The 13,723-nt window shown below is 45.5% G+C and overlaps 1 protein-coding gene across 2 annotated transcripts in view; it reads right to left on the minus strand.

The window, feature by feature from the left end:
- The window catches only part of ACSS2 (acyl-CoA synthetase short chain family member 2), an 80,120-nt gene that overhangs the window by 10,189 nt on the left and 56,208 nt on the right, over nucleotides 1–13,723 (minus strand). The window contains exons 8-13 of one of the 2 annotated variants that reach the window (XM_088480698.1): nucleotides 5,135–5,173; nucleotides 2,145–2,282; nucleotides 1,757–1,927; nucleotides 1,474–1,607; nucleotides 876–1,008; nucleotides 350–406 (exon numbers count right to left, since the gene is read on the minus strand). In XM_088480698.1, the coding sequence (XP_088336824.1) occupies nucleotides 350–406; nucleotides 876–1,008; nucleotides 1,474–1,607; nucleotides 1,757–1,927; nucleotides 2,145–2,282; nucleotides 5,135–5,173 (672 nt within the window). The remainder of the gene's footprint in view (nucleotides 1–349; nucleotides 407–875; nucleotides 1,009–1,473; nucleotides 1,608–1,756; nucleotides 1,928–2,144; nucleotides 2,283–5,134; nucleotides 5,174–13,723) is intronic. The other variant, XM_088480699.1, reaches the window with a different exon arrangement.

A 13,723-nucleotide genomic window follows, 5' to 3' on the forward strand; every position in this document is an offset into this window, starting at 1 on the left:
GGAATTGTAGTTTACATTTCTTAAATGGTTGAGATAAACTTCCTCTCTAATGAACTGTTACAAAGAAGTTCATAAAATCTACTTTTTACATATTTTAATAACCCCATCAAAACATAAATATTCAGTAAAATGGGTGACTCAAGTTTAATAGCACAATTAATAGTATAACAATCCCAAATATTTCCCTCTAACTATCAAGAACATTGTTATTGTGCATTTCTTTTTATCCTGAGCAATAAAAGCCCAAGATTAGCAACTTGTTTAAAATGATAAGTAAAAACGAGTTTAACAAGTAAACATCCCTTCCAGCATGATCAGCTCTATGCAAAAGTAGTACCTATAGACTTACAGCTGAGCCGGGTTTGGTGGCTGTTGCACCTGGAAGTGGCGTTAATACATGACCACCCTGTAAATAAAACACAGAAAAGTATGAAGACTGTGCAAATAATTATCTCTTTTGCTTGCAATATATTCTGCAGTCCTTCCTAGAGTGCATCAGACAGTCCTCACTCCTGCCAGGCGTGCATCAGCCAGTCCTCTCTGCCTGGCCAGGTGTGCATCAGCCAGTCCTCTCTCCAGCCAGGCGTGCATCAGCCAGTCCTCTCTCCAGCCAGGCGTGCATCAGCCAGTCCTCTCTCCAGCCAGGCGTGCATCAGCCAGTCCTCTCTCCAGCCAGGCGTGCCTGAGCCAGTCCTCTCTCCAGCCAGGCGTGCCTGAGCCAGTCCTCTCTCCAGCCAGGCGTGCATCAGCCAGTCCTCTCTCCAGCCAGGCGTGCATCAGCCAGTCCTCTCTCCAGCCTGGCGTGCATCAGCCAGTACCCACTCCTGCCAGTTGTGCATCACCTAACCTGCCTATCCCATCCATCAGTTTCTTACCGTTTCAGTTTGCCAAAATGTATCCACGATTGGACATCTTTTCTCTCCCACAACATTGTAATACCAAAGCCAGGCTTCAGGATTAATTGGTTCTCCAACTGTTCCTAAAATCTTCAAAGATTGTCTAGTATACCTGTCAGGATACACACATTTGAATATAAATTGCAATTGTAAGAACACTTGTGTCATTCAATTATGAAGGCTCAATAGTATAGGTACAGACAAATACCAGCCACAAAGATATGTTGCAATGATTGGAATCAAAGACTGTACTACCAGTGTGCTAGTAAGTGCAATTGTGCCAAGAATGTTGATTGTTTAGGGACAACAGTTATGGATAGTCATATGCTAGTTATTGAGGGTAGCATAATATGTTACATAAATGGGCTATGAACTGTGCTAGTAAATTTTACAAATTGTTATTTTTTTGTGCCTCATAGTAAAATATGCTATAGTAATGTCTGAGCAGTATAGGTACACATATTTTAATAATAAAACTTCTCTGAATTATCACACTTTACTTTGAGCCAAACCAACATCTGCCAACCATGGGCTTAAAGAGAACAGCAGTGAAGGCTGATTGGAATTTGGTGGATACCTTCTCACTGGTTCATCTCCATATTTCATCAGCAAGCGGATCGCAGTTGGTGCAGTGTACAATTTGCTCACACTGTATTTATCAATGATTTGCCACATCCGGGAGATGTCTGGATATATTGGGAGACCTTCAAACTGCAAATAGAATGGTTATGGTGAAGAGAGCAGAGCTAACAGATGGTACAGATCAGAAAGAAACAACAGATTCAGAAACAAAGGGCAATCATTTCTCCAAAGTGACCCTGACACCTTATTTAAGATAAGACTCTTGCAAGATAACTTACTAATACGCTGGTAGCCCCATTGGCTAGTGGTCCATAGACGAGGTAGGAGTGTCCGGTGATCCATCCAATGTCAGCAGTGCACCAGTATATATCATCATGATGGTAATCAAACACGTATTTGAATGTAGTGGCAGTGAAGATCATATAACCTCCCACCGTGTGAACTACGCCCTATAAATACAAATGTGTGGGCATCAGACAATAATCTAACATTATAGCTAATTTTAACCACCTTGGCATTAGTTACACCAATTTTAAAGTGAGAACACTACTTGTAGCATCAATAAATCCAAACAAACCTAACCGAACTACTCCTTTGATGAGAATAGTAACTGACAAGACTACTCTACACGAGTGCATACAATTTGCCATGTCACACTGCATTCACCTTGGGCTTGCCAGTAGAGCCACTAGTGTAAAGAATAAACAGCGCATCTTCTGCATCACACCACTCTGGCTCACACTCTGTACTGGCATCCTTTGTTAGGTCATGCCACCATAAGTCCACAGATGGGTTCCACTTGGTCTGTAGGGAGATACAGTTAAAAGTAGTACAGTATATTCCAGCAGATGATAAAAGCTCTACTCCTTGTTGTTCATGGCAGGACTTCACATATAACTTGTTTTCTGAAACGCTTTCTAAAATCTAACAATAGCATTATTAATAATGACAATGGCTTATCTAGACAAAAAGTATTTGCATAAGAAACGCAGTTACAGATGCCTGTGCTTTAGATCAACTCGGTGCCCTACCACCCCACATAGTCATCGTCACACAATCATAAAAAAAAGCAGGTAATATTTGTGAAGGCAGTGGCCAGTCACATAGCGCTGCCGGGGAGTGTCACCCCACCAGCTGCCACCAAATATAGAGAACATGTGTCCTTGCAATTCAGCAGCAATATACTTAACAACAAATGCCAGGCCAGACAGCTACTCTGAGCTGACATATAACCAAAGGTGTACCCTTGTGCAAATGCCTTCTCCAGAAGCAGCAGAAGGCGGCAGTTCATATAAGAGAAATATGAACGACATTCTGGTTGCCACTAGGACTAGTTCATGTCTCCACCTTTCACTGTATCACTTCATTCCAACAGTACATACCACCATTAGCTCAACATTACTGCCAACTGCAATTGCTGCTTTTTCATTGGTGATGGACACTGCCCTCATCATCATATTTTATTTATAAGAAGCCTAATGTTCAGCAGCATCATACAGAGCAGTAGTACAAACAGATTAAATATTCTATAGTATAATACTACAGCATAGTGCAAGTAGTGCATCTTCTTGTGGTTGAACTGGGATTTCATGTACGAGATTTCACACGATTTGTAGTCAGGATCCCGGCTGTCCACAATACCGACGGCGTCATCCCGATGGTCACAATCCCGACAGAATCTGACGGTGAGCATTAGAGTTAGGCACTAGGGGGAGGGTTAGGGATAGGCTGCGGTAGGGGACGGTTAGGGTCAGGATTAGTCCGAGGGAGGGTTAGGATGTGGGAGGGTTAGGGATAGGCTGCGGTAGGGGACGGTTAGGGTTAGTCTGAGGGAGGGTTAGGGTTAGAATATGGGAGGGTTAGGGATAGGCTGCGGTAGGGGACAATTAGGGTTAGGATGTGGGAGGGTTAGGGTTAGACTGCGGAAGAGGTTAGGGTTAGGCTGCGGGAGGGATAGGCTGCGGGAAGGTTAGGGTTAGGCTGCTGGAGGGTTAGGGTTAGGCTGCAACAGGGTTAGGCTGCGGGAAGGGTAGGGTTAGGCTGCTGGAGGGCTAGGGTTAGGCTGCGAGAGGGTTAGGGTTAGGCTTGGGGTTAGAATATTTACCAAAATCCGTATGGATTTTGACCGTCAGGATGCCGCTAGTTGGCATTGTGACCATCTGGATCCTGTAATCAATCCATTCACACAGCTTACCTACAGGGTACCTGGTAATTAAAGTTAAGTAAATCTTTTTTAATTATACCTTTCGGTCTGCTGTTATTACTTATAAGTATCAATATTTTGTGATGATAAATTTGTAACCAACTCGCACAATATGCTACATACTCCTCAAATAGTGAGATATGTATAGAAAACACAGAAGTGTTAATGCTGGTGACAGTTACAATCATGTAATCAGCTAGAGGCTGACTGCAGTGATTTCAAAAGAGGAAGACTGACAGAATCCTTACAGGATATGCAAAAAGACACATCTATCTAATAATTGTAGGAGGTCTGTCCCATCCCCACAATGCACACCCAGTGGAAGCTTGGGCACGCACCCGCGAGCCAGATGGGACCTCCGTGGTAAGCATAGGAGCTGGGTCCGTAATAATAGTTTAATAATTCATTGATAAGCCTATATAATAGACGGGTAACATTTTAGTATATTTTATGCATGGAAATACTCTAGTCCCAAGCTTTCTGGGTAATAGATCCCATACTTCTATAAATTACAACTGCGTATTAAAACAAGTTATTTGCACAGCATAACCAGAATAGCTAATTATTTGCCATTCTAATTTCAATATGCAACACCCAGTAATGTGTACTCTCTAGTAAATGTAGGATGAGTATTAAAATAATTAAAATAATTTCTGTGAAATTAAATTGAAGCATATTTATTTGTAAATCTTGCCCAGTGTTTGTTACATTTACAGATGTGTGCCGATGTTCCTCCTCCTCTGTAGCATTAAGCTATCTGGAGAACTTTTAGTCGCAGACCAATACTCTTCATGGGAATCACACTATCTCAACCGCAGACCAATCCAAATACTAATGGGATGGGAACCAGAAGTGTATTTGTCTCCTACAATACCATGCAAGTAACTGGAAGTGTCTGAGCCCAGAAGATATATTGTGATGAGGTTCCACTACAGAATGTACCATTATAAAGTCAGACCCACCACCATGTCTACTCATACCCAGCTTGTATCCAACAGGGAAGAATATGTATTGCAATAGAGCAATCTGATACATTGTATATACAAATATATATATATATATATATATATATATACACACACACAATCATTTTATCTTTAGTTTCCAAATAATAACTGCCTGGTTAAATTCATTATAAAGCCATTTGTATTTTTTCCCCTGGGATAGGGCCATTGTATTGCTATGGCTATAGTTACACCCTTGTATACTAGACTGCAAGAACACATATGTAGTTTTCCGTAACATATTAGAGTTTATCCTGGGGGCAGGTATGCCTCACTAAACAAGACTTGGCTGATCCAAATTAACATGTAGCATTGGATCGACATGAGACAGTGCCTGATAATGACACACCCAGTGACATAGACAGACAGAAAGACAGACAACTGTTGTGTTAGTGAGACAGCTGGAAATGATTAACACACACAGATGTCTGCCGATACAGGTGAAATACCTGGGGATGATCTCGCTTTGCTTTCTGCTGCTTGTTTCCCTGTTAAAAACCCAGATACACAAACATTATTCAGTAGCTTTATACAGAGCCGTAACTAGACATTTTCGCGCCCTGGGCAAGAGAGCGCACTGGCGCCCCCCATATCTCCTTCTCCAAAAGTTCCTGACCTGGGACCAAAAATCAGAGTTATGGTATAACATACCTTAGATAATTCCTTTTCATCAAGGTCCATAGGGTCCACACAATCTACCTTGGGGTATGTAATGGAACGATCCATTTCACCAAACAGCTCTAGCTTTGTTGCTCCCAGCTTGCATCGGTCCTCCTCCCTATACAGTATACCCCACCCCCAGCCACAGGCATTCAGTTTGTTAACAAGCCTAACGGCAAGATACGGAAAGTGGAAAAGGAAGTACATCACACACAAGACACACTCCACATACGAAGAAAGAATCCCTGATAAGAAAAAAACAAAAGAAAAGATCCCAACTGAGGCCAGGTGCGACAGGGAGGGTGCCCTGTGGACCCTATGGACCTTGAAGAAAAGGAGTTATCTAAGGTTTGTTATACCATAACTCTGATTTTCTTCTTCAGGGTCCATATGGTCCACAGAATCTACCTTGGAGACACTCTAAAGCAGTTCCCTTAAGGGTGGGGACGCTCCTGCGCAGAGAGGAGAATCCGTCGCCCAAAGGAAGCATCCTGGGAGGAAATAGTATCAAATGCATAGAATTTATTAAAAGTATTGACGAAAGACCAAGTGGCTGCCTTGCATAGCTGTTCAGCCGAAGCGCTATGTCTAACCGCCCACGATGGTCCCACAGACCGAGCAGAATGTGCTGTCACCTAGTTTGGGACAGGGAGACCAGCCTCTGTATAGACCTGAGAAATAGTCATACGCAGCCAGTGAGCCAAACTCTGTTTGCTGGCCAGCCTAATTTGTGAAACCTATATAACACAAACAGTGAATCTGATTTCCTGATGGAGCTGGTATGATCCACGTAAATACTAAGGGCTCGAACCACATCCAAGGAAGACTGAAAGGAAGGAACTACAATTTTCTCATTCATATGGAAACGGGAAACCACCTTCGGGAGGTAACCCGTCTTAGTACGGAGGACAGCTCTATTTTGATGGAAAATCAAATATGGAGAGCGACATGACAAGGCTGCCAAATCAGAAACTCTATGAACCGAGGTGATAGCGAGGAGAAAAAGTACCTTCGCTGTCAACCATCTAAAGACCATTGTATCCAAAGGTTCAAAGGATGCCGTCCACAATGCCCTGAGAACCAAAGTCAAATCCTACGGAGCCACCGGTGGGACAAATGGAGGTTGTAGCCGGAGAACCCCCTGCAAGAATGTTCTAACATTCGGCAGAGGGTCAATTTTGTATTGAAACAAAACTGATAAAGCAGAAATATGACCTCTCAAGGTAGCCAGGCGAAGACCTAAGTCTAATCCTGCCTGAACAAAAGCAAGTATTCTTGCAACCTTGAAAATCTTAGAGTCGTATTTTCTGTGAGCACACCAAAGAATAAATGAAAGCCAAATTCTGTGATAGATGCGGGCAGAAGCAGGCTTCCTTGCCCTCAGAATCGTCTGAATCACTGAGGCGGAAAACCCTTGATCTTGTGGATGGCAGACTCAACAGCCATGCCGTCAAAGCCAGCCGAGGTAAATTCTGATATAGGCAGGGACCCTGCACTAGCAGATCCGACCGTAGAGGCAGTGGAAGTGGACTGTCTATGGATAGACAAGTCAGGTCATAGAACCAATGCCTCCTGGGCCAGGCAGGGGCTATTCGTATTATCCTGCTGCCTTCCTGCTTGAACTTTCTGATGACCCTTGGGAGGAGGGAGATTGGGGGAAACCTGAAATCACATCTCACCGCCACAGCGTCCACGAAGGTGGCTGAGGGGTCCCTCGTTCTGGACCCGTACCTGGGGAGTTTGTGATTGTGATGTGAGGCCCATGAGGTCCACGTGTGGTAATCCCCACTTGTCCACCAGGATTTGAAAGACCTCCAAAAGAGCAGCCCATTCTCCAACGTGTATGTCATGGCTACTTAGAAAGTCTGCTTCCCAGTTGAAAACACCTGGGATGAATATTGCCAAGATTGCTGGAAGATGGCATTCTGCCCACCGCAGAATTTCTGCCACTTCCCTCATGGCTGCCAGACTTCGTGTGCCTCCTTGATGATTGATGTAGGCCACTGCTGTCGCGTTGTTGGACTGAACCTGGACAGGCCTGCCATGTAGGAGGTCCTGCGCCACTATGAGCGCTCTGTGCACTGCACGAAGCTCCAATATATTTTCCTGTATCGACCACTTTCCTTGGAAGGTGTGGTGACCTGTGACCGCTCCCCATCCTCGCAGACTTGCGTCTGTGGTGAGACGTACCCAATCCGGTACCCATAATGGACGACCCTTGTTTAAATGAGTTCTCTCCAGCCACCAGGCAAGGGAGAGAAGAACCTCTGGTGAGATGGGAATCATCTGGGATTTTATCCGATGATACTGTCCATCCCAATACGCCAGGATCCAATTCTGCAGGGACCTGGGGTGGAACTGGGCATAAGCCACCATGTCGAATGTGGATACCATGGTGTCCAGCACCTGCATTGCCAAGTGTACCGACACTCTTTGCTTGCAGAGAAGACTGCGCACCTGAGATTGTAGTGCCACAATTTTGTCTGAGAGTCCAGCAGTGCCCATCTGCTGGGTTGGAGAAAGAGAGGACTTTTTCCAAATTATTATCCAGCTGTGCTCTTGTATGCAGACAATGTTCATCTGGAGATGACATTGTAACATCTCCTGAGATTGTGCCAATATCAGGAGGTCGTCCAAATATGACTGCCATTATCTTGGTAAATACCCGAGGAGTTGTGGCCAGCCCGAAGGGTAGAGTCTGAAATTGGTAATGTTGCTGATCTACCGCCAATCTCAAAAATCTTTGGTGGGATCGAGCAATCGGCACATGCAGATGGTCTCCCTGGATATCCAGGATGCACATGAAATCCCCAGGCTCCATCGCCAACATAATTGTAGGGTTTCCTATACGGAATTTTGGCACATGGATGAACCTGCTGAGAGACTTCAGATTCAGGATAGGGCGATGTGACCCATTTGGTTTTTGAATCAAAACTAAAATTTGAATAATAACCCTTTCCCTATTGCGTCATAGGGACGGGGGCTATGACTCCTGACTTCAGGAAGGCCCCAATAGACTCCCGGTAGGCCGAAGCCCTGACCTGGTGTAAAGGAAAGTTTGTATCCACAAGCCTCTGAGGGGGATGCCTCAGGAATGTGATGGCATAACCTTGAGAAACCAGCTCTTGAACCCAGGCATCTGTAGTTGTCCGATACCAGGCCTGGGAGAACTTGTAGAGTCGGCCTCCAACCCTGAGACCCCCAGAGGCAGGCCCGCACCATCAGACAGTAGACTTACTATCTGGTTGGAAGCAGGACGTTTGTATGACCAGAATTTCTTGGGCTGACGTGTCCTGCGGGTATGACTCCGTCTACTCTGTGGGCGAAAGGACCGAGCTGCCGCCTGCCTAAATTTAGGGGTAGTCGCGGATGGCAATTCAGCCAACTTCGGTGTTGCCAGAGAAGTCATTATTTCATCCAGCTCCGGTCCAAACAGTACCTTCCCTGCAAAAAGGCAAAGATTCAAGAGCCTTCTTGGATCGTGAATCCGCCTTCCTGGTTTTTAGTGAAAAGGGATCTTTGGGCTGCAACCGAAGTGGCCGAGACCCTAGAATCCAAAATACCTGCGTCAATGACTGCTTCCCCTATGTACACAGTGCTTCTCGCATCTGATAGAGAAAAGACTGCTGTTCTCTGGTAGCATCAGGTATAGTACCCTCCAGAGCTGTCGTCCATTCTTCCATAGCTTTCGCTAACCAGGCTACAGCCATAGCTGGTCTGGTAATAGCTCAAGATAATGAAAACATTGATTTCAAATGATTGTCAAGTTTCATATCTGTAACCTCTTTTAAAGAGGATGCTGCTGGAATGGGTAACGTAGCGCTCCTAATCAACCTTGGGACATGAGCGTCTATCGTTGGGGTAACTTGCCATTTGTTACACTCCCCAAGTGCAAAGGGCTACCGAGAGGTTATATTCCTTGTAGCATGCAAATGCTTCCCAGGAGTACTCCATGCCTCAGACATAAGATTCGTCAGCTGTTCAGACTGAAGATAATAGTCCTTAGCCACCTTTTGACACCTAAAGACCACTTTGGTTGTCGGTGGGGCCTCCTCTTCCTCTATACTGAGGTCAGATCTAGCCGCTCTTACCAGAGAGGGGACATCCACCAGAGACTGCTTTGCCGCCACTTGTCTACATGGCTGCTGAGGAGCTATAGATGGCGTCGCACTCTGACTAGAGTGAGCATTAGAATTAACCCAACAAGAATTCATAGGGGCAAATACATAGATGGATGCAACTGCTGTGAATACCCCATAGCATGGGGAAATACCGAAGCCGGAGCCTGCACTTCTGCGACTTTGTCCACCAAGTGCGACAAAACCTGATACCACCCGGGTGGTTATAGCGCTTGAGCTCTAGATGTACTGGCTTGAACAGGTAGCTATTTACAACAGAGGCTACACAAACCATCCAGGTTAACATCCTGCTCAGATAGGCCTGCCAAACAAGATACACATGATCTGAGTACTGGCAGGGTCGTTTCTAGGGGCGGACGACCTGTGCAATCGCACGGGGCACTCCGCCTCCGAACCCCTGCTGTGGAACGCTGGCCTCTGAAGTGACTGGAGGCTAAAGAAGAATCCGAAAGCTTCAGAGGCAAGCGTTCCCAGGGATGCACTGCGCGGGTGACGAATGTTACATATGAATGTGACTCACGTTACATTTCTGTCCCCAGTCAAAAGGCTCTGATACAAATTACTCAAATCTGTAGAATCCACGTGAATTAATCAATGTAGGCCTGTTTAACTGTGAAGATGTATAAAATATTTCATCTGGTGATGATGGCCATATCCATTTGCTGCCAGCTTGCTCCATTGTGCTCACTAAGTATTCACTATCTCTCTTTCCATCATATTCAACATATAGCCAGTCACCTACGTTCACTACATCATCTGAAGTCACTGTGACAGTTACATTAAGTTCATCAGTAGAAAGAAGACATTGAAAATGTCTTGGCATCCTGAAGTGGCTTGTTTCAGTGTATTTTATGTAGATCTGGCTTGTTTCAGTGTCTTTTATGTGGATCTGGCTTGTATTTTCAATGTGCTGGGCTCGCCTCCAGCGTGACTAAAAACATGGGTGTGACACAAGGTCATGCTCCTGCAAATGTCATACCAAAGGTGTGCACACAAAAATGCGACGTGTCCTTGTGACAGCTAGGCCTCCGGCGCGTGCATGCTGTCAGCTCTTTTTCTTTAACCACAGATATTTTTGGGCTCTTTGCCTCTGACTGGTTAGCCACCCCTGGGCTCAGCAGTCACAGCGGCTGACGTTCTGTGGTCTTTTGAGACCACACTCCATCACTATGAGGCCACGCCCTCTACCCAATATTACTGCTTCTTTGGGGGGGCATTTTGACTATTCGCACTGGGACCCTCAGACCCTAGAAACAGCCCTGAGTACTGGCATATCATCCTTCTCACCTACACTTTTAGATATGACGAATGTATAAATGGTATAAGGTGTACAGCGTAAATGCAATGCGACTCCCTTCCCTATCAATGAAACCCCCCCACACCTTTCAGAGGGATGAGGAAAACACAGTGACAGGTACAACTAACAGTTTGAAACAAAAAGGCAGTACAATACGGCAGGTAGCATTAAAGTCACATACAATGCATAAATACGCACAATTGCTATTGCAAATGGTATTCTGAATCAACTAGCCAGCCCCAGAGGGGTAATGGTAGGATATAGAGTTCTATATACCAGGCCCAGAGAGAGGTATACAGGGAGATCGACCACCCTCTGAGACCAACAGCTACAGCAGTACACACACACACAAACGCGATCTGCGAGCATCTCACCACGAGGTGGTCAAATATAGCACACTAGAAGCTGAACTCCGCCCCGGAAGTTGCATCTGGTTTGGGGGGAGCGCCCTATATCCTCATAGCTGCGATTTTGATGGAACAGGTACGCTGGCCTCATAGTAGTAGATGCTTACTAGTGCGTCTACTACCCATCCCCGGCGACAGACGATAAGGACCCGGCCGCCTTAGTGAGGATACGTCACACGAGGCCTTCACCCACAGCTGCACCGATGCGTCTCCTACACTGGATGCTAGGACTGCCGTGCACTTACCGGTCATCCCCGTGCCAGACCTGCAGTCCGGACTTCAGCACAGGCCCTAGCTAAGCCACGCTGAGGCCCGCCGAGAACCTCAGGGCATATAGCGGTACTGATGTTTTCGGAGGTAGTAGGAGTCACAGTACCTGCGTCTTTACCGGCGCCTGGCATTGATAAACTCAGTAAATCTTAAAATAAAAAAGCCTGGGACTGCCTAAGCAGTCCCGCTGTTATAACAGGTGCGTCTGGATACTTGCCATGTACCAAACAAAAAAAACGAATACCTGTGGCTGGGGGATATAGGAAGAAGGACCGATGCATGCTGGGAGCAACAAAGCTAGAGCTGTTTGGTGAAATGGATCGTTCCACTACATACCCCAAGGTAGATTCTGTGGACCCTATGGACCCTGAAGAAATATAGTTTTGCTACCAATTCATAAAAATGATTTATTAACAATATATGTATCTACATGAGAGTCTGAGACTTACCGTTCTTCTCTTCATGATGTGGTGACAAATAAATGAGCTGCCTGACTACTACACCGATACTGATTGGGTGATGTGTTATCAGTGGCGTCACAAGGGGGGGTGGAAGCATTACGTGCAGCACCCAGCTCCTGACACAATGAGGGAGCTGGCACTGCAAACACACTGGTCCCTGTGAGACCACACCCTCTTTTGCCGGCGCACGGCTTCACTACGCGTACTACAAGTCCGTCCACCCCTAACCGCACCGGGTGTCACAAGAGGTAGGCATGCCACTGTGTGCTATTTCTTCTTTCAAGATGAATTTCAATACGGGAGTGTGTAGAAGGATAAACACTCTGGGGAAGATTGTGAGTTGCATGTAACCAAGCGAGCACCAGTGTCTATGGGCGTCACCCATCTGCAAGTTTATGCAAATGCCGCTACAAACCTCTTCTGTTCGGCCGAATGTACAAGGTCTGAGACGTCCACTTTTAGCATCCGTGCACGCTGCAATACCAAATCGGTGCGTCCTTACACCATCATTAGTCGCACCATTGAAAATTTGCACCAACCCTATGGCAGCTGCACTTTCTGTGTGTAACCATGGTCTCCTATGCCTGCGGCAGTGAGAGTTTACTGCTATACTCTCCCATTTTTTTAACTCTCACCCTATTACATTTGGGCCCAAGTGTTATTATTCAAGGTGGCCTTCTTATTGAGGGAATGTGAAGGGGACTGATGGCACATAGTGGGCATCTGGAGGGAACTGATGGCAAAAAACACCACTGTGAATGCACTGAAACAGCAACAGTGACTATGCCTCATACCAAATCATTTTAAATAAACAGCTTAACTGAGCAATGGAACTTCTCAGGTACTCAATTCCTCCTTCCAAAATCTCACAAAAGATGACAAAATGAAAACTCAGTTTTGCACACAGAACAGTTATTTGGCCACAAAAACCACTTGTATATTAAAATAGAATAAATATGCTTATCTGAAGTCAACACCAAAAGACCCTACAGTCTAAGAGGTAGCTCCCTAATCTTGTTAAAAGCCCCACCCATACGATATGTACTGTGTATAATAAATATATATATATATATATATATACATAAAATATATAGTTTTTATTTAAAATGTTCAATATGAATATAATCCAACACAAATAACACACACAGAAAAAACAGGATTTTGGTACTTACAGATAAATCCCTTTCTCCGATTCCACAGGGGACACTAGAGTTCAAGACAGTGGGGTATAGACGGTGGTAGAGCAGAGCCTGGTACTTTAAATAATTTAGAAGTGTGACTGGCTCCTCCCCCTCTATGCCCCATCAGCCCCAGTTTAAGAACTAAGCCCGAGAGGAGACGGAGGACAACAGAAAAATTAGGAAAAGGAGAAGACCACAGAACGGAACAAGACCAACTGAAAGAGAACAAAGGAACCCATTGCAGGGAACCCATGCAGTCACACAACTATAGAAGGAACCAAACAAAACAGCAGGTACGCAGCGCTGTGCGGGCGTCCAGTGTCCCCTGTGGGATCGGAGAAAGGGATTTATCGGTAAGTACCAAAATCCTGTTTTCTCCTTCATCCACTAGGGGACACTGGAGTTCAAGACAGTGGGGACGTCCCAAAGCCAACCTCCTGGGTGGGAAGCGCGGAGAACTTGCTGACTCCTCGGCCAAACCGAAACAGGGACCGCCAAGAACCATAGGCCCAGCGGAAGCTGAGGATTAAGTGTCGTAGAGCACAGGAGACAAACACCACTCCTCGCTAAACAGTCACAGAAACTTCCACAACATACAGGTTAAGTCAAAAGGAACAGAACGG

This window comes from Taudactylus pleione, unplaced genomic scaffold (assembly GCF_031769625.1).
Source record: "Taudactylus pleione unplaced genomic scaffold, aTauple2 ptg000256l, whole genome shotgun sequence".
NCBI classification, from domain to species: Eukaryota; Metazoa; Chordata; class Amphibia; order Anura; family Myobatrachidae; genus Taudactylus; species Taudactylus pleione.